Source organism: Accipiter gentilis, chromosome 8 (genome assembly GCF_929443795.1).
Source record: "Accipiter gentilis chromosome 8, bAccGen1.1, whole genome shotgun sequence".
In the NCBI taxonomy this organism is placed as follows: domain Eukaryota; kingdom Metazoa; phylum Chordata; class Aves; order Accipitriformes; family Accipitridae; genus Astur; species Astur gentilis.
The window spans coordinates 16,930,586-16,955,837 of NC_064887.1; the positions used below are offsets into that span (position 1 = coordinate 16,930,586).

At 42.3% G+C, this 25,252-nt stretch overlaps 2 protein-coding genes across 9 annotated transcripts in view; one reads left to right on the top strand and one right to left on the bottom strand.

Moving 5' to 3' along the window:
* The window catches only part of DNAI3 (dynein axonemal intermediate chain 3), a 31,870-nt gene extending 30,233 nt beyond the window's left edge, over positions 1 to 1,637 (top strand). For 6 of the 7 annotated variants that reach the window (XM_049809267.1, XM_049809266.1, XM_049809264.1 and 3 more), the window contains 2 exons: positions 193 to 326; positions 911 to 1,637. In XM_049809267.1, coding sequence (XP_049665224.1) covers positions 193 to 326; positions 911 to 917 — 141 coding nt within the window. In that variant the 3' untranslated portion in view covers positions 918 to 1,637. Of the gene's footprint in view, positions 1 to 192; positions 327 to 910 lie in introns of those variants that run through there. The other variant, XR_007507107.1, reaches the window with a different exon arrangement.
* A 4,602-nt stretch (positions 1,638 to 6,239) lies between these two features.
* Positions 6,240 to 25,252, bottom strand: part of SYDE2 (synapse defective Rho GTPase homolog 2) — a 45,577-nt gene continuing 26,564 nt past the window's right edge. For both annotated transcript variants that reach the window (XM_049809263.1, XM_049809262.1), the window contains exons 3-7: positions 21,343 to 22,442; positions 19,062 to 19,188; positions 14,236 to 14,417; positions 13,122 to 13,353; positions 6,240 to 8,478 (exon numbers count right to left, since the gene is read on the bottom strand). In XM_049809263.1, the coding sequence (XP_049665220.1) occupies positions 7,976 to 8,478; positions 13,122 to 13,353; positions 14,236 to 14,417; positions 19,062 to 19,188; positions 21,343 to 22,442 (2,144 nt within the window). In that variant the 3' untranslated portion in view covers positions 6,240 to 7,975. The remainder of the gene's footprint in view (positions 8,479 to 13,121; positions 13,354 to 14,235; positions 14,418 to 19,061; positions 19,189 to 21,342; positions 22,443 to 25,252) is intronic.

The window sequence follows — 25,252 nt, forward strand, 5'->3', positions numbered from 1 at the left end:
GCCATGCGTATTTGTATCCAAAATCAACTGGTTTCAATCCACATGTGTATATTGTTTTGCTGAAAATTATTTGGATAAAGAGAGATATCTATATTCCCAATATAGATAAACTAATAATACCGTTCAGATCATCACCAATAATTCTGTGTCTTTGGGCATGTAACGACCCTTGTTTGTCACTTGTGTTAACAGCACGCTGATGTACTTGATTATTTGGAAAGAGAAGTCAAATATCTCAAGTATTGTGAACAAGAGTTTCAAGAGTATCAAGAGTTTCAAGCCAAAACAGAACTAAAATGGAGCTGGAGGCACAGAGGGAGAAAACGGTATGTTACACTTGGAATTAAGAAAACTTCCTCCGTTTCTTTAGATCTTTAAAATGCACCTGTTTTTCTAGGCAGGGTTTCCCATAGTATTTTCAAAAATCAGGATGGACATAATCAGATTATCTTAGCAGATTCTTATTTCATATTTACAGTTCTTAGGAGTAGAATAGATAGTCCTTGTTCATGTGAGTTCAGCTCTTGGTCAAGTGAAACTCCTGCAAAAGCATTAGAGCCTATGGACATTTAACAACTATGAATTTTCTTTTCTTTTTACATCAGTTACTCCTTCACAAAGTTACATTTTGGCAACTTCCCTATAAACATTGCTCCTTCGAGCAAGGAGAGACTCCAGCCTTCCATTCTTTTTTCACACAAGGATTTTGCCTATCCATTCTTTGGTAAATGGTTTAATAATACCAGCTAATCAGCCAAGGAAATGACAATCCAGTTAATGTAGGCCTAGATGATGCCTATTTTCATTAATCTGTGATAGCACTGATACTATCCACTGGAAAACAATGGGGTCGCAAACAGGTTTCAAAGCTTAACAGTGCATTATTGCCTGATACGTGTTTTTCCTTCAGAGTATGACTACAGAAAACAAGAGAAAGAGGAGCACAAAGAGATGGAAGAGCAAGAAAATACAGACTATACTGTGTTTCTGAACGTGGAGAAGCAGGTGCTAATGGATTTAGGACTAGTAAAGGACAAGAAATACTTTCCTCATCAGAAGCTTAGAGCCCATTATCACCTTTAAAACCAGTGAGGTTTTTATTTCAGGACCTCTATTTCAGCAGAACATGTTTAGCTTCAGAAATAAAGCATCTTGTAGTTAGAGAATATTGTTTCATGAACTTTATACATTTATTTACTTACAATGTGGTTAGAGAACAACTATTTTGGGCACACTTCCCCCACCATCTTTCATTAATACAGTTATAATGAATATTCTATCTGTTTAAATAATAGTTTTCAAAGTTCTGTGTCTGTCAGGACTCTATAAGCTGTAAAAATCTTAAACGCCACTCAGCCGGTCAAACCAATGTTCCAGTATTCACCCTGCCAATCTACATCCGCCTGCTCCCACCAGAGGGGAAGCCATTCTGCTCCAGTAGTTAGATTCACATAGGCCATCCAAGTTCTGCTACTCAGCTCCAGCAAGCATCTCGTCCCTCATCCCCAAAGTATTAACCCCTCTTGAAAACAGTAGGTTTGGGGTTTTTCGTTTTGGTTTTTTGAGATGTGCAGAACATTTCCTGTTCTGGAGGTATGGTGACAGAAAACACTCCAGAGCAGAGAACACTCACCCAAGACTTGTGCAGCCCCACGTCCCCAAACTGCTGTTGAAGGGAGAAGGGGAGGCATGCAGGTACATGGGTACCTCAGATGACCACAACAATCACAGTAACACAGGAGATGGAAGGAACAATTCCTCATGCAAAAGCTTCACTCTCACCTAAGGGATTTAAAGATCAAAACCAGACCCTGAATTGCTCTTACAAATCAGTGAGCCACTGCAGCTCATAAAGTATAGGAACAAAGGTATTTTTTACACTAAAGATGATTTCTTCATTAGCTAGCTTTACTCTACCCACTACAACTTCTACAACCGTCTTCCAAAATAGCATGTGCAGTCACCTGGATTACAGCAGGGAAGACAGGAGGCCAACACTGCTACAAGAGGATCTATCCCAAGAAGATTGCTGCAACGCTCAAAAGGCATCATATAACGTTACTGCTTATGTAGTCAACATCAGTGCTCCCTCAACAATAGCAGCCTGGTTCTGTTCCCTTAAATGCAGCCACAACAAATATTCACCATGCTATAAAGTCTTCTATCTATTACTTACTACACTTAAATGATAGGGGAGCCCCTTGCACCTCTGCTGAATCCATACATTGATACACTAAGGGAGGACAATATAAATTACTAAACAAATTTCAGGGGCTGCTGAACCGAAAGCATGGATCTGACCACACTATTCACAAACCCTTCAAACTTCGCAGGCTGAACCACTTTTACTTGCCATCATCAGATTAGAAAATGATTGTTACTTAAGCCTGGCAAATGCTTACAAACAGAAAACTAAAGCCATTAAAATACATTGTTCTGTTGAAGAAATCAGTATTACTTAGAACAGCTTTTACCAAGCACACTGTGGCTGTTGAGTGGGTGTATTTCTGTCAAAAGACAACTATTCTTGAGAGAGATTGAACAGTGTTACACAGAAGTTTTAATATTTACCAGCGTAAATAAGTAACAGCTCATGAATATTAATGTTCATCCTCCATCCACAGAGATGACTCTTTAAGCAGTGTTCTGCTGGTTGCTCGGTTTCAATAGCCTGGTCAGACACCATGTAACTGAGCAGAGCCTGTCAAGCAGAAATTAAATCTATTAGAGAAGGACAGATTAAACTCTATATGGGTGAGTTCACTCTTTCCATGACTCACCAAACTGTTTGAGGGTCACAGACTCCTGTCAAACAAATGTCCATATGGTCACAGTAGACAATAAAGCACAAAAGACGACTGACACACGGGGGATTTGCAGAGAGGATCTTCGGCTGACAAGTGATAGCCAGCCCTGGTGCTCTGCTTTGTCAGAGTAAAGTGTAGCCAAATACGAAACAGGAGCAGTGTGACCCTCCTGTGTCCTGAAATAAACATTGCAAATTGGTTTTAGGCAGTGTTAAAAAGATGCCCCTTCAATTTTCTACAGCCAGGATCTCCCCATCACGTACTTTTACCACGTTGACTGGACTTTGGTCAGACTTGAGAGGGGTCTGGCACCACTAGATAGAACTTGGTTTGAAAACTAGTCTTTTGTTTGTTAGTTTGAAGTTTAAATATTATATTAATATTCCTTGCCCCTCATATTAAACTACCTCTAAATTAAAACCAAGGAAAACTCAACAAGCACGTCCCTACCACCTGCAGCCCAGTGTTTGCAGTCAGAGGTCAAACAGGAAGAGAACGCAGCTCCTCTGCTAAATCAATATTTAACTAACAGCCTGCTCCACACAGATAATGTAGATATCCCACAACTGACTAATTAAAAAGCTCAGCTCTCTGTTATCAGGCCTGGACTTTGTTGGAACACCACCTCAGATTACCTTCCACAGATTTTTGATTAACAGGGCTGCAAACTACGAACACATTGAAGTCAACCATATGATCATGGCTTACCTGGAAAGCCCAACCATCTCCCCTCCACTGTAGCGCTGTCACTACAGCCCAGAAGAGGCAGGAGCCTCAACGTGAGCCTTGTTCCCCACCACAGAGGCACTCTTGAGAGTTTTGATTAAGAACGTATTCCAGAAGACAGTCAGATTTCAGCTGGGTTTTCCTAACAGGACAAGGAGGCAGCGGATCAGGGCTCTGCTGATCAGCCCCCCTACATCCCCAGAGCAAAGTAGTCTGGGGAGCTGCAGGAATCCCCCAATGGAAGGGGAAGAGCCTTCCTGAGAGCCATTTTCCTCCTCAACTCTGTTCCCAAATAACACCAGAGGCATGAGATTATATATCTCATCATACTCTTTTATCCTCTCTAATGCAGTCCTAGACATTCAAATACCTGTAGGGTCGGCTTTGCATTACCTCATGGCAGACTGTTCCACAGGTTAATTTTGCCTAGGAAATTTTGTTGTTAAGACAAATTATAGTGTTTCCTGCCTGGCTCTTAAAAAGTCAATCAGAATGAGAACAGTTAATTCATTGTGTAGGATAACATTTTAAAACAAATGCATCATAGTTACACTAAAGTCTAACACCAGTCCTCCCACCAACCCAAATAACCATCTTTGAACTGTTGCTAGCTCCAGAATTTGAGATAAAGAATTCTTACATCAAAATACACTTCTACTGTTAAGAAAACCCTATACCTTGGGATAGGGAGGAAGGTGAAGGGGTTAAGATCTGGCAGCTGAAATACCAGATGTGTCTCTAGCTTATCAGATTTATAGATTTATTCTGCAAAAACCCTGAATATCTACTTCTGTTGGAGACGTTTCCCTCTATTTTTAGAACATGTCTGAATAGCTGCAGCTACATTTCTTGCCTGGTGCGTTAATGAACATACACAGACGTTATGCATTTGGAAAAGACAGATCTAAAGATCTGAAGTTTCTGGGGATGTAGGTTCCCAGCAGCTTAAGCCAGCTCAGGGCCATGCTGCCAATCCCTCTACTCCACACAGCCCAGGCAGCATCTGGACAATCCTGTTTAAACAAGCAGCAATGGATTAGAACTCTATGAATGGACTAGTCCATTCCTGAACCCACCTAAGCGTATCATGGCCTTAACACTGGGCAGCAGAGTTGCACAGACCTACCAATGCATTTCTGCTTTTCCCTGGGGACTACAAACTACGATTCTTGGTTGCTACCCAGCCCAGCAAGTGGCCAGCACTGCCCCAGACTTGGGTGTAACAACCTGTATGCGATTTTGGTGCAAGTCTTGGAACTGTTTCTGTAAGAGCATCTGCATCCATTTTCTTTACCTGGGAAGCGGAGGTCACACCTGAAGGAAGTCCACACGCTCCAAGGACACCTGCTTACTGAACTCAACTGCAGGCTCTGCCCTCTGCTTTTAACCTCTGCTGGGAGCAGTAAGAGCCCCTGCAGAACAGGACCTGCTCCTGATGTCAGACTGAGTTAACACCAAGCAGACAACAACAAAGGTTAGTACGGTAGAAGCTCCTGGCTGTGCCCACGGGGTTTGACAGGAGCTCTACCCTGCAAACCACACACAGCCCGAGGCTGCTCTTTTGTATAAAAAACATTCAATACTACTTTGGTAGAAGCACATTGCTTTAATCTCCCAATTCAGTGTTTCTAGGTTAGGGTAATTCCCATGCTAATGCTGTCTCTTAAGAATCTGTAACAATCATAAGAAGGATACACTTGACCAGATTATATAAATGATTATATGAAATATAATAATCTGTAAGTACATATAAGGGACAACATATAACAAAAATACCACTTGGGAAATGTCTCATTAAAAGAGGATTTCTCGTTGTTATAACTAGATTAACAGTAAATGTTTCATTTGAAAAATACCAATACTTTACTATATTTTAATTAGCTTATTAGAGTAACATTAATACAGTTTATCAAGTCATTAATTTCCCTTGTTGTAAGGTTAAAATATTAAAGTGCAGCGGCTGCACTGAGTTACAGAGCCCTCCTGTAGAATAAGCTTACACTTACTTAAAAGGTGCTCACTTACAACATCTAGATTATTATAAAAAATGCAAACTTAATATATCATTTATCAAATAACTTTAAATGCAAACATCTTTCAGCTAGTGCCAATACATCTACAAATGCAGTGCAGAAGCCAGGTTATGTTCAAAAGCATCAGCATCCTGCAATAGAAGAAATGCTGCCACAACACTGGTTTGGCAACTTCCTAGAATACTATCCCTTTTGGATTTGAGTAGTGGTTTGGTGGGGTTTTTGTGTTTTGTTTTTGTTTTGTTTTTTTCTTTAATTATATAGCTGAAATGTTGGGTCAATCTAGAAATGACAACAGAACAAAACATCTTCTGAAAAGCTAAATGTCTTTATGGAATTAATTCACATGTGCAGTCAGTGCAAATGGATGGCATCAGCTTAGACAGAATTAAATCACTAACTAGGCTTAGTCAAATTTTGTTCTTAATTCAAATTTTATTTAGAATTTAAATTTATAGTTTAAAAAGTATGCACATTCTGTAGGTATAAAAGTTTAAAAAAATACATCGATTTATTGATAAATGCTTCAGGTTAAATTTACATTTTCATACATTATCATTATATTGCAATAATTGTTTTGCATCTTTTAACACTTATAAAAAATAAATTAATGAGATTGGATAAACCATCTGAAACCATGCTAAAATAATTCCTTAGAACAGAGGGGTGAAGTTTGCCATAGCAATTCTTAATTTCTTGCTACTGTAAATAAATAACTCTTCAATTAAGCAATATAAGGAAGTATGGGTTAGCAGAAAAGCACTTACCCACAGGGTGAACGGAAAGCCATGGCAGGATGCCAACATTGTACCAAAAAGATTAAAAGAATTAAGTTCTACCCTGCCAGCTGACAGCAATTCGGTGTTTGACCTCTCAAAACACACAACCCTCTAGCCCCCCACCTGCTCCAACCTCCCCTTCCTCACTGGGGGTGACCTGTGAAGGACAAGGAATGATGCCGTATCTCCTTTTGGTTAGAGGGACTATCAAAACATCTGTATGCGCTTTGGTAATGAGTTTTAAACTGAGAATGTGTTTCTAATTACTTGCCATAAATTACTAATGATAAAAGATGATCCAAAAGGATGGAGGATAGCTGAATCTAGTACTAGAGTCACAGTGAACTGCAATCCCACCCAAACTCCCCAGGAGTAACATCACTCAACCCATTCAACCCCAGGTAACAACTTAGGTTTCCATTTTTGGGAGATTAATTTAACTAAAAGACTCAGAGAAAAAAGTAACTGCCTTTCTGCAGAATTTGAGTCTTGCATTGCCAGAGCCACAGCCCTTCAGAGAGGGCTCAAACACATCTAACTACCAGCAGCCAGACCTTAACGGTCTTAAGGCCTTAAAGGTACCTTAACGAAAAATACATGAAACCAGAGAATAAAGAAGTATTGAAACATCAAGAATAAAGTAATAAGTTACAAGGACAAACCAGAAGTATTTTTTTAAAAGTACCATCCAGACCATCTTTACAGATGAAAAAACATGGGGGGGGGGGGGGGGGGGGGGGAAGAGAAAGAAAAAAAGATGGGGGTAGGTGGGGTGTGAGAATGAGTTAATAGTCAACACCTGCGAACTGACATCCCTGCAATACACAAGGTCATTTATATTAATCATTCACCCAGCCTTCTCTCTGGCCATGTTTCCGCGCATAAATCAAATGCAGTGTTACCCAAGGGGTAACGTCATCCTGGCATCACTGAACACATCTTCCTAGAAATGGGTCCGTTTCATAATTCTGAGAGACCTCTCTTTTCCAAAGGTGGCTACAGACACATGCACATTTATACATAGATATATACAAACAAGGTTAGAAAAATATTTAATTTTTGCTCCTTTAAATAATTACTGAAAAGGGTTAATACAGGAATACGTTAATATTTGTACAATTAAAACTTTATATATAAATATTTTTTATATATATGTATATAAAAAGCATTTTTCATAGCAGCCATTGCATATATAGTAAAACAAGTCTATCTGAAGTCCATGCTGCAAAACTCAGGCCAAGCAGCTTTCATCCTCTTCCAAGAGGAACATCTGTACCAGAGTCAGGATTTCAGGAGCGAGGAGTTCTGCTGCCACTGACAGCAGAGATGTTGCTTTATCTTCTGCCAGCTACTGCCCAAACCACCTAAGTGCATAGTCTTTTCAGGGAGAAATGCCACTACGTGGAATCACCTCATGGTCTCCAAGCTCGTCTCCAGCACCCAAATCAGGCCAACACCTTCTTCTAACAAAAAGGCAGAAACATAACGGAATGGCTTAAAATTTCCTAATGCAAGGTGGGCTGTGGCCTCACCCCAAGGCGTTCAGGAGCACCGTCACTCCTCACACGGCTGTGGGAAGCCCAACGAGAGGCATGGAGGCACAAGGAGGTGGCGGTGTGCGGGACAGGATTTAATAACTCATATTTAGTTTGTTTTTGTTGAGTTCCCTTTCCAGGTTTCCTATCAGAGTATCAATACTTTCCTGTAGGTCTTTGAGGTTTGCTCTGTGATCCACCGCGGAGTCTATTGCTTGCATTGTCAAATAGCTCTGAAACGTGTGCTCTCTGGGGATGGGCTGCGGGTATCTTACCGGGGCATCCAACTCCTCAGCTTTGCTGCTGTCATCCCCGCTCTCTGTATCTTCTGAAGGGACATCATCGTAGTCTGCTTCGCTCAGGCAGTCTTTTGGGTTTAAGAAGTAGTTCTCCCCACAACTACTCCAGTCTCCAGCGTAGCGGTTGCTCGATGGGCTGTCTAGACCTGCTGGCCTTGGTCTGAGTACCCCAGACATCTCGGTACCGCTCAGATTCAGCATCTGAGGTCTCTGCCTCTTGGGTCTCAGGTAATTCAGGGAGGATGGGTGCTCGGGAAATGCATTCAGATGTGCTGGCTCTTTGGCAGGCGAGTGATGTACTAGAAGAGAGGAGAAGTTAAACCAGTCAGGACTGAATCCATGCTGCAACAAGAGAAGTCTGTGACAGATGCCCGCTGTCCTCCCTCAATGTCACACGCTAAGAGCATGCATGAATACATGCAAGCTTACAGCCAGCACATTCCACTATTACATTTTCTGCCACTGTTTGATGTAAAATAATTAGAAAAACTACTGTAAAAGCTCAGTTTTGAAGATTCATGCCAGATTCAAATTGCAACGGAGAAGCCTATCTAAAAATAGAAACTCCCAGAGCACTGATGAGATTCACTGCATGAGTTAAATCACCACCCGGCTCTGGGTCAAAGAAAAGCAAACAGCTCAGCTCACACACTTCGTCCAGGCTAAAGGAGTAACAGAAAGCAGGCACAGCAAAAGAGGTTAAAACACAACAAAAATACCACCGCTGAGAAACACCTAGAGAAGCTAAAGACACACCAAGAGTTGAACTCTTGCGCTTCTCTTTTGCCCTAGTGTGCTGCACTATTAAAGAAGCTCATTTGCATTAATTTTTCTAAGCAGCCACAACCCCACGTCAGACGTACACTCAAACAGGTTTGATGGCAGTGTTACCTGAGCTCACGATTATACGGCATAAGTTACTAACAGTCTCCTCCACTGTTACCGGCTTCCTACAGTAAACAGCACAAATATTTTTACTGACCTGTGCCTATTAAGCACCTGAGCTGCAAAGCTTCTTTTGGTTTTATACAGACCATTACCTCTTGTAATCAGCAGCGGAGACTCTCTATTCCCATTCACCGTTGAAAACACGGCGCACACAAACCCATGCAGTTCACAGTCTTGCCCGCTCCTCGTCAGACTCCTCACACAAGCGCAAAGGCTCAGACCCGAGATGTGCCCAATGCTTCTCTTTGTGGGTCCGCATTACAGGTCTCTCCAGGGGATTTTAGTCTTACTTTACATCTTGCACAGTAACATGCAATAACTATCACTGCTTTTCCCCCCGCTGCCCTTACTATTTAACAAAAGCCCTTCTGTTTAGACTATGCTCCATTAAGACGAAGGGCCATGGGTTAACAATAACTTGCCGGTATTACATGGTCTAACCGAACAAGGACTATTTGTTTTCGGTTGGAAAAATACGGAAATTGAAGTATTGCACAACATGTCGATTATCAAGCTGTCCCAATCTACAGCAGATTAAGTGTAAGGGACCAGACTGCAATCCTTCCGTCAGGTCCAATTGTTCCGTTTCCACTGTATGGTGTTTGCCTGCTCACATCTCTGCATTCGTGTTTTACCTCCCTTTTAGCACAATGTCCCGCGTGGTTCTTGCGAGCCAAGGGACAGCATTCAGCCTTCTCTTCAAGGTGAAGGAAAACTCTACTTACCCTACTCCTACCCCCTTTACAGCAATGCACACTCCTGCAGGCAGAGCTACATCCACCTGCTTTTGTTTCCCGCAGCAGCCACCCCATAAGCCATCCCCAAGGCTTCGTGATTAGCTCCTGCTAATCCACCCACATTTCCCCACCTCTCCTGTGCAGGCTCGCTGACCTGACTGAAAGCTTCTTTTCATTTTTGGTGGTCAGCAGCTTTGGGGCTGCCCAGCAGCAGCTGACAAAGGAGCAGAAGCGTCCTCCATCGCCTCAAGCCCATCATGAAGCTGTACCATTTGTCAGACTAACTCTCCTCTTGCTCTTATTTTCTGGCAGAGAAGGTTTCTGTGAGGCTGCAGCAAGCAAAGCCAACAGCTTTGCAGCAGTGTTGACCCAGCATGGGGTCAGCATGTACTTGTTATAGCCGCAGGGTCAGCTGTCACAGAAGGTGACCCCAGGCCACGGCCACCATCAAGTCAGCAGAATATGGGAAAAATGTACAAAGAACAGCCATTTGCATCGTCCACAAGCAACTCTTCAAGCTGCCCAGCCAGTGACATCCTTTCAGCACCCGCGCCTGAGCTGCTGGAAAGCAACTCACCCACTCAGCTGGAAGTCAGGGCAGAGGGGCTAGCAACGTCTAATGCAAGCAAACTACTCTAAATCAGACTTAAGTGGGGGGAAAAAAATTGACGACACAACTGAGACTATATTTGTTAGGTTTTTTTTCTCTCCAGTACATTAGTTGTCTACATTGACCTTTTTTCCCCAAACTCATCTTTCCCATTGTTAAGAGATAAAGGCAGGCACAGGGGCTCGCCGACTGCTGTCGCTGCCACAGCCCACACAGCAGCAACCCACCCCGATTCGCGGTGGCTCTCGCCAACAAGGTCTGCGGCAGTAGGAAGGAGCCTAGCGATACTCCTCGGGGCGGAAACTGTTGTAAGAGCAATGAAGAATTAGCCCACGGTGGCTGAAATCACTGTCTTACCCAGAATATTCTTTATACTAATCAGTATCTGATATACCACAAGAAACATTTGAGGACTTGAAAGACCTCAGCGGGCTATTCACAAACCTGGCAATTACACTGTGCTCATCAAGTGAGATTACAGTGAACTCTCTTCTTTTACATTTGCTTCACTTGCCCTGATATGTCATAGTTTTATCCAAGAAATGATTAAGCTTTCCTCAAAAATTCTGTCTCTCATAATTAAAATAAATAACAAAACAAAGCAAAAAAGAGCGCCCCCCCAAACCCACCTTAAAATTTAAAATAAATCTCTAGGTAAGAACCTAACAAGTATTACTGGCTAAGACTGTTTAAGATGACCTGCATAACAACAATACAGTGTAGATTCCTATACTTTTTTGTAATCATAAACCCCTCTTTAATTAACAGCAAGATCATACATCTTACACAGTCTGATTATGAACTACTAAGACAAAGACTACACATTCATGTGCCTATCCTGCACTTTGTCTGCTAGCACACATTCATTTATACCTCATGTCTAGGAATAGATGACAAATCCAGACACTTTTTTAAAAAAAAAATTATTGTATAGAATCTGCCAGATACAGGTCTTTGCCAACTCATGCTTACATGTCAGGACCCCTTCCTGGGCCCTCCAGAATAAAATGCTTCAAGAACCACCTAGCTAGGAATGCCAATTTCTCTTTATAATGTTTGCAATGGGGGGCAGGTGACAAAAAAAAAAAAAAAAAAAAAAAAAAAAAAAAAAAAAGCCTTTTCCCAAATACACTTTAAATGAGTCAGGGAATATTTTGTGTTCTGAACACAGAGCATCAGAGTCCACCTGGGTGGCTCAAATGCAGCCACAGCATCTGTAATTCAGTACTGCCACGTCAGGACCTTTGTGACCCTCCACATTTTAAAAACAAACCCAATCGGATATATTATTCATTTAGGTTAACTAATTCCATTGCATGTTTCAATTGGTGCAAAAATTCAGCAGTTCCCCAAGAGCAATTATTGTGTTCTAAAAGGGAACAATTAAGAAACTGTTTAGATAAGCTGAATCTTCTCTTAGCCTCTAGAATTAAAGGGTTTGCACTGCTTGAATTCAAGAAGTGGACATTAAATTATTCAGGTTACCAAACAGAGCAGTTCTCCACACCATTAGCCAGACCACTGTGAAAAAGTAATATACAACAGCACCACACAACAGATCCACCTTCTGCATGGTTAGGTAGCTTTCAACAATTGCTTGGCCAAAGACTATCTGAAAACAAAACTAAACCCGTCAGATCGAACGTGAAGTTGTTTCACAGTATTATCCTCATACTCTCCCTATTTAACTGAAAAGCTACCACACCTTTGTCTGCTCCTGACTTCGGGCAGTGCTTGCGCAAGAGAAGGCTGTGGTTCAGCAGCAGTAGCAAGGCACAGGAATTCACTGCGGACTGAAACCCAGGGCTCCAGATGTCATCCTGACTATTTCCACTGGCTTATGCCTCTCAGAATACCAGGGGAAATGTGAACAGCGTGCAATCATTTCCCACTTGAAAGGCAGATCTTAGCAGAAATAGTTACCTTCGCTACCTTTTGGTAGTTTATTAGGAAGATCAGAATTTTACCTCCCTTCTTATTAAGAATTGTACGAAAGCATATGACCTCTTAAGTTTGGAAGTGGGAGCTAAAAGGTACTTAGGGTGATTTGGTTTAAAAATATTTTTCCTTACGCAAAGCTCTGCAAAAACGACTAGAATTTCCACAGCTCTTACTGTAAGGATGTTCCCAGCTTGGCCAAATTACAAGGGCAGAAATAAAGTAACCTTTCGGCTACCTCAGAAACCAAACAACTAATGAATTCAATACACAGATAATCCTGAATGGTCAAAGAAGGGGAGCAGAAAGAAAAAAAAAAACAACAACAAAAAAACAAACAAAGAACCCAACACATCCCAGAACCCCCTAATTCAGATGTGGAAACCTTATTGCCACTAGGTTTGTTTTTTCTAGTGTCTTTACTCACATAAAGCACTCTTCGCCATTTCTTACATCATACTCAGATTCTGCCATCTAATAAGAAAGCAATAAAGCAACAAACTTCCCATTAAACAAAGTAACTGAATACAAAGAGTAGATTATGAAATTGTCATGATTTCTTTAGATTAACAGGTGACACCACAGTCCCTTGTGTTTTAAGAATTCCAACGCTGCTCAGTTATCCTGTGACTTAATGTACACTGTCACACAGTAAAAACATACAGCAATGGTTTGACATTTTCCCTTGACCAGATTCATGAAACAATACCTGGCCACAGCTGGAGTAAATAGTGAAGAACCTCTATGTGTTTTTTGAAGTCCAGGGCACTAGCAAGCTCTTCTGAGTCCGTGAAAACTCTGTTGTTATGGTTCGTGGTCTCCTGCCTCTGGCTCAGTAACACGGGCCCAAAACATACAGCTAAATTCTGGCACGTCATCTTATTTACTTCGTGGTAAGAAGCCACCAGTTTCAGGTGATCCAACAGCATCTTCAGGGTAGCCTAAAAGAACAAAATACTGCTCAGGAAACAAAACACTAGACGAAGGTGGTGTTGACATCCTACCATCACTGCTCTAGAGGGATAAGATCAAGGCTGATAGCTATGGTTTTTCTACCAACACCCATCAATAGAACATCCAAGTGCTGAATTAGAAAAGCTGTATTAGACTATCACAGAGCAGACTAGTTAAGACAGACTTTCTGGTAAAATTCAGCTTGTTTCTTACCTGATCACGCTTTTACATAGATGAGTTTTCTCACAGTGGAAAGGGGTCATCAGGGAGGTGAGAGAAGCTGCAGAAGCAGTACAGATGATCCAGGCACATCAGAAAACAAAGAAACCCTCAATATGACCTCAGGATCAGAACAAGCTTCCAGGTAACTTCCAGGTACCGTGCAGGCCACTTACTCTCTCCCATAGGCTAACTGTGGCTTTCTACAGAGGTGAATTGGGCAGGTGATGCCACACAGTGCTATTATACTGCACAGTATGGAAAGCCAAGGCTTTATTGCACGTGCTTAGGAAAGAGGAACACATTTGCCCATGTAATTATGATATACACATCAGAGAGCTCCACAGAAATGGAGCGGGACACCACATGGGAATAATCTTTGATCTAACAGTGTAAAAGTAGTGATCACAGCTTTTCATTCAGTTTTAGAGAGACAATATAAAATGCAAACTAGAATAAACCCAGCAATGCAGACCCTCCAATTAATCACAGCATGGAAGTATTTTCAAAGACGTGAGGCATCAAAAATCCAAGTGGACCATTAAGTCAGAAAACAGGTGTACACATTTTGACACATTTTATATCCAGTGGAAAATGTTCCTTTATTTGCTGAAGCATGCAGTTAACTTGAACCTGCTAACACTGCTCACCTTCTCAACATCTGGCAGGCAATCCAGAAGGGCTGCTGTGTGCTCAGAGTCACTCGGCTCGTTCTCACAACCATTTGCTGTTATTTTCAAGGGGTTTTTCATCATGGCATCTAACACTGCTTCGTAGAGCTGCTTGGTTATCAGGGGAGAGGGTAGCTCTCGCAGGTAATCCTTTAGGACGCCTTCACAAGAGACACAAGAACAGCTGCCTTTAACAAGCTGCAGATGCACTTTCCAGTGACCCTGGGGAGCACTAAGGCACATCAGCTTCAACCACCCCATGAGAAAATCCTCCGTGTCAGTGACGAACCTTCCACTTCTCAGCAAGGGATGGGAGAAGGACGACAGCAAAAAGGCACAGTGAACCACGGGTACACGAGGGCTCCCCGCAAGGCCAGCTAAGAGGCAGGAGGTCTCCCCGCAACATCCCCGCGAGGCTGGGGGTACCAGCACCCCCGTCCCCACACTCCCAGTTGCTTCTCCAAGCCCACACTAGGCAGCTCGTCACAAACTAAGGGGGGGGTGAAGCCAGGGTCGGAAGGTGCACTGCCTCCAGAGAAGAGGGGTGCCTGCAGGGGCTGCTGCGTGCGCAGGAGCCGGTACGCTGGGAACAAGGGGAGCGTCTCTCCAGGTTCCCCTCCTGACCGGGGCGAGGGAGAGGCAAGGAAAGCGCTCTTAGCAGTCCACCTCCTGTCCAAGGAAAGGAGCTCCTACAAACACCAAAGTCTTCTGCTTGATGACACCTCCTCCTTTATATGCAACCGGTAGTTAATTCTGCTGTTCAGTTTATTTTCAGCTATAAAATTATGAGCAAACATCCCAGTGCCAGTGGCGCGTTTGGTGAAGCACATAGCGTTTTCTCACCTCCCAACGCACAAACCGAACAGACGTCCTCAAGAGCGAAATGCCAACTCCCCCCCTGCCTCCGGGTACTCTGTACCCCCCAGCACACCCCTTGCTTCTGCTGTGATGAATGTAATTCACATCCACAGGAGACACTGGCTAAGATACCCACGCGTTGAGCCCTCCCAGTTACAGAGACATACTGCGCCGCTGCAGAAGCTGGGGACATGCTGGAGGAGAGGCTGTCTCTAGGGGATGCAACAACCAGGCAACCACTTCACTAGCCCCTATTCCTTCCACAGATGTAAACAAACAAAAAGGAACTGAGCATTTGCATTCTTGTAAGCTGGCTTTAGAGGCTGGCTGATCCTTCAGTTTGAGTGGGGTTTCAGTGATTGTAAAAATAACTAAAAAACCCAAAACTTCAAGACTTCTAACTGCAGCCCCCTGGAAAGGACACAGCAGGATGCCATCCAGGAGCAATGTGTCTTCCCCAGAGTTGAGAGGCCTGTGTTCCATGCATGGATTAGCCGGTTAAAATATTCACAAGACAAACGTGGCAGAGGCTGGTACTGTACAACACAGTTTGGGGTATTTTCCTTTTTCCGGAAACAAAACACTAGCAAGATATGCTGACTTTTATCAGGATCTTTGTTTCAGCTGCGCTTTTTTTGGAGGGGGAGGCTGACATCAGAATCAGCTTACAGTAGGAAATGGTATGTTGTAATCAAATCAGCTTATACTGTTGAAACACTCACAACCATCTATTAATAATCATTTAGTAGGAATTCCTGTAATACCATCCACAGTCATAGGACTACCACCTGCCAAAAGGACTTTCTCCCGTTTAGCCCTGAATAACAGGCTAGTTTGGGAGCCACGAATGCCCCTTGACCTTTCTAAATCCTTTTGCTATTCACTCAGCTAAATTAGCCCTGTAAGAGGCTGCTGTTATTTTTTTTCCACGAATCTATGCTTCCCGCTGCTGCCAGCCCACTAGCACATTCCCCCTGACACAACCACATACAACAAATTTAGACAGCGAGCAGAAATCATCATCCACTTCATTAAGTCCTCATTTTTCTGACCCACTGAACTGTTAACAGTATTGCATGCTTTATGGAGAGATATGAATTCACGTGGATGCAAACAGACACAATACAACAACATGACTACTGGTCAGTTCTGAAAATTGGCTTCATGCTTCAGTTTGAGCCATGAGCACACTTAATTGTGTGTAAGCCTGTGCCAATCCCAAAAGCATTTCTTAGTCAAGATTTAATCATTAAACCTTCATTCTCTAGTCTTTGGAGAGCTGTGAAAACTAAGTATCTTTTAAATCTTTTTGAAAAGGAGCGCTACTCAAATTTCAAAAAGGATACAAGGTGGCACTTCTCTTCAAATCAACCAAGATTTATGCTGAGGATTCACAGTTTACAGAACAAACGTTTCAGCTGATAAAAGTATGAATCACGTGCATCACTCTCAGCATTGCAAATACAGCAGTAAAACATCAGGGGAAACGTTCACCCTCAACCCACCTCCCTAAGCATAAGCAAGAGATGTTTTGTGGGCTCTTTTATTCCTAGCACTAAGCAAGCACGGTGGGTACCTGAGGTCTGTCAGCAAAAATTGCAGGTTCCCCCTGCAATCCAGACCACACTGTTTAAAACAATTAGAGAGCAGGCTGCTTTGTGGTCAGTGGAAGTTATGGGTGCAAACACCCCTTCCCTCCCTGCTCTCCCCAACTCATGCAGGAGCCCTGCACCCAGTCCTTTCAACACAATACTAACACAGGCACTACAGGCAATCATACAGCACAGCTGCAGGGGTACCGCAGGAAATAATGTTGTTTTTTTTTTTTTTATAATTTCTTAAAACTATTTTTAACTTGTAAGGAAAGCAGCATGTAAGTTAACTCTTCTAATACAACATATACAAAAGCATACCCAGTAGTCTTTCTGTAAGACAAGACACCAAGGCTGTAGTTTTTTCAGTCTCACAGTACAAATTCCGTATGTAAAAAATTATCCTTCATTAGTATGACCAGAAAAAGGACCAAGAGTCTAGCAGGACCTGCACGGTCACCAAAAGTTCATCATCACCAATGAGGCTTGCAGCAATGTATATTGAAAAATTGAAGTACACTTTTCTATTTAACCACTGCATCATAAACTCGTGATGGAAAGATCAGTCAGACTGTGCCACTGCCCTTCCACAGCTTTGCATCAGTACCAAGTACTCATGCAGTTCAGACTTCCGTTTCAGGCAGTTCTGCTTGGTTCTGAGTGTACAATGTACCCAGGTAAATCAAAACGCTTATGAAAAAGTTACAGGTTCTTCTGTATATGGATGAGAATTAAGTTCATATACCCTCTCCCATGATACTCCTGAACCATTTCTGTAAATACTTTTTTATTGTAACGATTACTTGTAGCATGGGAATGCAATGCCATTTTTATTATTAAAAAATTAAAAAAACAAAAACAAAAACAAAGAAAACCCCAGAGTTTTCCATTAGTCAAAAGTTTACATTAACCAAATAGCAGTTTGCCATTTGTCTGCTTGTAAGTCAATATCAGACAGTTTCTGCTGTTTGGCAGAATGCAACAGAAGGGGGTTTTTTTCCCCCCTTCTGAGTTGATTTACAAAAATTGGGAAGAAAACAGGACTTCAATAATTTCATGGAACAATCTGATCTTGGAAGTTATCACCACTTTTTCCTCATTAATTTATTTGTAAAGAGAAGAAAATTTAAAAGTTTGAAAGATCTTTTCACTGTTTACTTTTACTGTACACCTCCTCTTTTTAAAGGGTATATCCCATCACAGTGAAACACAAGTTTCTGCTGCTGGGAACACCACTACTTGGGAGCAACACTGAACCCAGCAGTGAATCCAGCCAAAGCCAGTAAAACTGACTAGCTGCACATTCTGAACGAAAACGTCTATTTAACCCAATAAATGACACCGAGTAGTCTCTTCTGATACAACTTTGTATAACTATGAAGTGTAATGAACGAAATTCATTCCCAATACACTGAAATGAAATAAACCACCAAACAGGGTCGAACTATCCCATACAGCTGGATGTCAGATGTTACAGAAAGGGCTTTGACACAGAAAATTTATACCCTGACTACTGTTGTTACATCTTTCCATTCCTGGATACGTAGGAAATGAATGCTCATGGCTAATTTCCTGGAGCAATTAGTTTACTCAGTGATGCCTGAAATTAGATCAACTTTGGCTTACATAATGAGTATCAATAGTTATAAAACTGTTCCACTTCTTTCTTTGGTTTTCTTAGGCAAACCAAAAAAACCTCAACAACTTTCTTCAGCCGTGCAGTGCCACTCCTGTGAAGACACTGCCGTAAGGAGCTGATGCAGACAGGTTTCCCAAGACCTCCTGTTCCCGTACTCCCAGCCCTCCTCAACTTTGCCAGGAGCTTGCTGCCTGACCGCAAGTGAACGGGCCACTCCAGTGAGCACGAAAAAGCTGCTATTTAACTATATTTTAAAAGAATGAAAAATCCGTTTCTGAAAGTCCTGCAGTCTCCAACATAAAGGGAGGACAGCGGGTTGATCCGAGATGGCCCTTGGATCACACGCTGCAGAACAACCAGCACAACGCATCTGCCTGATCGCAACCACGTTTTTCAAGATCCACAGAGCTTTAACAGGCTTCAGGGACCTCGGCTCCTTTCCAGCTTCCACTTCCCTCTGTGACTGGTAGAGCAGTTTCCGAAAGCAGCTCCCTCCATACCCTCCTCCCTCCCCATCCCTGCTGCTTCCTACTCACACATCCCCAGAGTTACTGCCCTCATTCTCAGCTAACCTTCAGCAATACAAAGCACCAGCTAGCAGCTTGCTAAAGGACAACAGAAAACTACTTCAGAGCACTACTTCACCTTTTAAAAGGTATGTTAGGAAGACAGCACGGTTCTATATTAAAAGAAAAGCAAGTAAACATATTTATTACCTGTTATGACATTAATATCTGGGTACTGGCTTTCACAGAGGGTAACAGCCTTGCTGTCCCTCTCAAAGGCCTCCCGAAGCTCCTTCTTAACTGCTGCCGAGCCACATAACCGATACAGGCCTACCACCTGGAAGCAAAAACAACAGCCCCATATCAGTCATTTTCCTGCAGAGGGGACTAGCAATTGACATCACGTGTTGCCTCATCCAGGACACGCAACAAGAACAATTTTTTGGACATGTATGTTAAGGAAATTACGAATACTCCATCATTACACCTAGAATATGCTGTTTTTAAGATGACAAGATGTTGACTTCCATGTGCTTCAAATTATATGAAAAGTTTTATACAAAATAGGGGTTATTTAACATGCTCAAGGTGATAGGAATGAAACCCACAACACTGTTGGACTGAATTACTAGTTTAATCATGTGCTTTCATGAACTCAGATTTTGCATTTTATCATTATTTACTTTTAATTTTCATCAACACCATTTAGACAAAGCACTCCTATGATCTTAAGGAACTAAATCTTCAACATATTCATTTTATTTTAATGAACTTTATAGGCAGCTGTACTAAGCAGTAAATGGTTAGTCCAAAACTACCATGGACTCAAAAGATGAAAAAACAAAAAACCCTGACTTAGACCATGCAAATCTAGGTTTGCAAACAAGAATATTCGTCTGGCCATATATTAATTCCTGTTCAAATAAATGGAAAAAGTTACCGAATTGAATTTGTACTCCCCTCTTTCCCAAGACTGAATACGATCTAGTATTTGCAGGCAATTTCTCCTAAACTTTTAAAGTTTTCTAGTGCCACATGTGAAATTCAGGTGGAGAAAACACAATATGACAGTTTTGCAGTCTATAGGAAAGTCAAAAATGTCAGACAAGCACGTGGTTAAAACAAGTTAACGGTATATTTTGCATTTTTGGTTCTCCCTTCCAAATTAGATTTCATGCTCAAAGGCACCAGGTACATTCAGACAATTCAGATCCCAATCGCTTCATTACCAGTGTTGCCTTGATTACCCAATATCATTTGCATGACTAGGTGCTAATAAGCCCAAAATAAAATGCTGAAACCATGGGACACACACATTGGAAAGAATAAAACTTCTCTTTTCCACTGATTTGCATAATGTTAGGAGAAGCATTCACAATAAGAATCATACAGTCATTATCAGTAGTGACTTTCAGCAAAGTCATTACATAGAAATACCATTTCTCTATATATTTTATGACCTAGGTTATAAATAGCAGCATCAATCTCATAACACCTGGAACTATATCCAATCTGTCAGCAATTTAAAATAGTAACAGTGGTAGGTGTGATTACTTCTCAATTTCACCTGAGCAAGAACAGGTGTAAAAGAAACCAAGGGCTCACACATGCTGTGGAACAGCATGCAAGAGTCCTCCCACCAGTTTCAAATTAATTGCCATGGGGAACGTCCAACCTTAGGACCATGCAGAGTCCTTACTAACAGACTTCTTGTCTAGCACCTGTAACTGGCTATTTGTTTCCATACCTCATTTCTCAAACATATTTTTGTCCATTAGGTTACACCAACCAATAAACTGTATTAGGATGAAGAGAAGACACTGGGCACTGCTGCTTTACAGCATTCATCTCCTGTCCTATTTCTGAAAACAACCTGAAGAAAGGCAAGGAGCAGTGGCACGGTGAAACAACTAATTCAGCCCCCCAGGGTCTCCTCCTCATCTTAATGCTCTGCACAAAGTGATGGCAGAAACAAGTCTTTGGCATGTTGGCTTGAGACTGCACACATGTTAAGTGAAGTTTTGTCAAAAGACCTGTCCTTATCACTTTGCGTCACTGCACACGATGCTTCGGTTTTGGGTAGGAGGGAACATTACACTCATTTCTGCATTTAGATCCATGTCCTTACAGAGTGATCCATGTCTCAGGAATCAAGCATTTTCAAGTTCTCAGCTCTGCTTTTTGAGGGCGATTCTACATGCTGGGGGCTGCAGGTTCATTTCACTATCCCTAGTCCTAAAGCACTACTGTGAGCATCTCCTATGAGCAAGCGTACATCTCCTCTACAAAGGCCAAGTTGAAAGCACGGATTTCACGCAGTCCCATTATTCTTCCCTAGTGACTAGTGCTCACCAAACAGGAGCAGCAAAGCAAAAATTTGACATGTAAAGGTGTTTTTCATTTCCCCTTTCCCACTCACTGCTCATACTCTGCAGCAACAGCTATCCCAACACAGAAATATTAACAAAACAGATTAAAATATGCACAGTACCTGACAGCCTCTCTTTTCAATCTCCAGAATGCATTTCTGCATCAAAAGTGGCACCATCAAGCCTGCATTTTCCTTCTCTACAACTTTTCGAGCATCAACCCCGAACATCACGGGCTCCCGATCTGTATCGAGGCCATCGAGAGAGTTTTCCCACTGCTCCATGAGCGACAGCTTGACGTAAATAAGCCCCCTTGGTTCCAGTTTGACAGCCAGCTGATGTGTCTTTGTCACTCGGAAGAGAGTGGGAAGAGCCACGGTTCCATGACAACATACCCGATTTTTCCGCGGAGTGGGTTCCCAGCTGAACACCACCAGCTTTAAGTGCTGTGCATTTTCAATTTCTATGTTGAACGTGTGGTCCATATCTAGAAATGTCGTCCTACATGTAAGCAGAGCTGTTCTCGCTTTGTTTACTGAGTCAACCTGTATTGCACAAAAGACATCTTTTGAGTCTATTCTTGGTGGTTTTAAGTCTTCAGCACCATAGAAGTGAATGCTCATGAGTCCAGAGATGTACTGAGAGCACTTGGGTTGATCAGAAAAGTTGTAGTGTCTGAAAGCATCAATATCTATTTCAGTTTTACCACTGTTACTTGGAAGGCTCTCCCTTCCTTTCCCACACTTGGTTTCGTGCCCATGTTTACCTGATTTTGTTATAAGTTCGGGAGAGTCACCATCACTGAGGTAACCACCTTTGTTGAAGGATTTGGAGCTCCTCGAGCTCTTCTTTTTGTAGGTGTGTTGCGACAACACGCTACTGTCAAGATGGTAACGACTTATCACGTTCCTGCTGGCAGCTGTGGTTGAGTTTCCAGAAGATGGCAAAGACACCGTATGGCTTGTATCCCGGCAGCTAGCCTTTGGCAGGGAAGGAGGATTATCTGAACTAGTATGGCTTGAAGTTCCCTTGACACTCAGCTTCCTGCTCAGCTCTGGCAGCTTTTTCATTTTCATGGAAAGCTTCCTCACAGTCCTGGGAGATTTAATTCTATCAGGGAAAGGCCAGTTGATTGATCCGCTTTTTTTCAGAGGACTGGGACTTGGAGGAGAAACCTCTGTTGAGGGTATATCAGCCTTGTGTGCAAGTACAACTCCAGACCCTTTAGAAGAAAAGATAAGGAATAATCATTTTCAAACCACTCAGTAACTGCAGTTCACAGCAATAAAAAAATAAATCTTGAACTAGGGGAAAACATGTTGATTTGTCATAACTTGATAAACGCAATTCATTCAGACAACCATCATTCATTCATCAGTCAGATGTTCACGAACATTTAGAAAGCTGTGCTCTGCTGACTTGTTCAGCCAAATTTGGCAGTTCATAGTCAAAAGCCAGATTTGTTCTGCTTTATGGAGATGAAAGGGCCAGAAACTACATATAAACAAATGAGCTAGCTCACACGCTGCATTCAGCTCAATCCATTTGTGCTGTATCTGCCATACAAGCAGACATGGCTGCATTCTTGGGGCACAGGTGCAACGAAACCAGTCTTAAATGAGAAAACACTGGAATATGACAAATGCACCTTTGTCTACGAAACAGTTAGCTACGTAGCCAACACACCAGCATTGCCCACTCCTCAAGTTGAGAGGATAGATACTTTTTTCTAGTGAAGAATGCCCCTCTGTTACCCAAAAGAGCCCTAAATCCCTCCCATGTAGATGCAGGCAGTGTTACACCTTTTTTTCCATTTCTCTCAACTTCTACTATCTGCCGCAGGATGGAGGAAGAGGAACACAACAAGGATTTATTCCCTTCAAAAGCTGCATCCTGCACTGCCTCATTCCTGCCAGCAACCTTCCATCTTTCCTGGTACAACCATCCCACGACAGGGCTTAAAGTTATATGGTTCCCAAGTGACATCCTCATGGGAAATCACCCACCTTTCAAGGTAAAAAAAAAAAAAAAAAAAAAAAAAAATCATAACAGCAGGCACTGATGCTAAAGAGGAAAAAAGAAAAAGAAAAAAGAAAAATATTCCCTCAATTTAGCAGTAAAAGACAACTAACTGAGGAACGTGATCAGACATAAGCCAGTACTGCACACAGTCGGGAACCTGCGTTTCACCTCATGCTCCAATACTCTAGGAAATCCAAATACCAAGTTACAGCTCAAGCTTTTCACACTTTCACCAACATGAGGCAGTAATAACTGTAGGAAAGGCAATGAATTTACATGAGTTAATGAAGCATGCAAGAGGGGAACTAAGGCCACAATGACAGGTATTGATAAAATTACACGAGTACTTTCACTTAGAGTCACTTTTCTATCCCTTGAGAAACCAATAGTGGTTTTTGCTAGCAATAACCACCCCATTCACTCATCACTTTGCAAACGTTAGCAGCGCCCAACAGGACTCATGCAGCCTTGCCTGTGCAGGCTAGGGTACTATGGAGCCCCTAAGCACGCTAAACCTGTGTGGTGCAGTCAGCCCAAGCAGCTCACAGAGACTCAAACACCTATATCCGTCATCCCCTCCTTGCTAGCCAGGGAAAGGGAGAGTCTATTTACAGCCTATAAAGAAAGAAAGCAGCATTGTTTTCACGAAATACTCAGCAAATCATATGTTACAGAGGTTTCTCTTACAGATTTCTCAAAGGCTTCCTGCTTTAATTCTAATCACTTCAAGTCCAAATCACCACAGTGACCTTTACAACTCCCCTGTTCATCCACGTTAATTTTCACCATAACTTACTTTTTATACTTTGCTTAGCTTAAAAAAATCAGGCTATTTGGTCTTTGACCAGAGTGGTTTGTTGTGGTTTTGTGTGTCGTCGTCGTCCCCCTCCAAAAGCCTATGAAGACTAGTTCTAGTCCCAACAGAAATTTGGCTTTAATAACTTTTGCCGATAGTTGCTTAAAATAATATCTTTGTAAAATAAAGTTTCAGTTATGAAGCATAATGCATGGAATCTGTTTTCAGAGCAACAAAGGAAAATTCATTTAGCCCTGCATCTCATGGAAGTAGTTCCCTTGCAGGGGAAGGACTATTTCTAGCATGCCTGCTGTGCTTTTCTGGCAAGCAGCTAGTTAGAAATGTGGTGTTTGATAAAAGCAGACAAAGCCTTCCCTTGTACTGCAAATCACAGCACAGTCCCACTGGTGGGCTGGCCTGGAGCGCTCTACAGCAATCGGTGCCATACTGCAGCCCGCTAACATTAATCTTCCCTTTCTGTCAAAAGCCCCTGGCACAGGCTTAGAAAAGCAGGCCAGCAAATTAAACTTCCCCCCAGTTCATTAAAACTGAAGAGTCAACCTAACACTCCGACTTTTATGTGTCCAACTTCGGCTGGGTTCAGCACCAAACAGTTAAAATGAAATATGTGGCTGGAAGAAACTTAACAGTCGAGTATTATGCAGGATGGTATTCCCATCAGCATTGAGCCACATGTTGTTCCACTAAAGCCAGCAATGTGCTGAGGTATGCACGCAATTTTTAAGAGTGTACATGACACAGCTCTGAACAAGCTGCAAAAGGAGCTGTACCACAGTCCAGTAACACTTCACTTCCCAGCCTACCCATCCGATACAGCTTTCTCACAAGGGTGCCAGAGGAGCTGAGCTGCACCTCGTCCCTTTTACTAAGTTACAAGGCTGTGCTGCAAACGGGCTCCTCGCTGTCCCTGTCCCCCCTCACTCTGCCACCACACATTCCATCTCAGCAGTTAAAACTTTTAAAATATCCTTACAGAAGGATAGTAGGACAAGATGAAACGTAAGAGGCACCTTTTGTGTAAATGACTACCAGGGCAGCAAGGGGATGGTCAGTTGTATGTATGCAGCTTATTTTTATATATACGCGTGTGTATATTTTTTTTTTTTTTTTTTTTTTTTTTTTTTTACAGCAAGAACACTCATCACTGGAACAACGTCCCCAGGGACATGGTAGAGATCCCATCACTGGAGGTT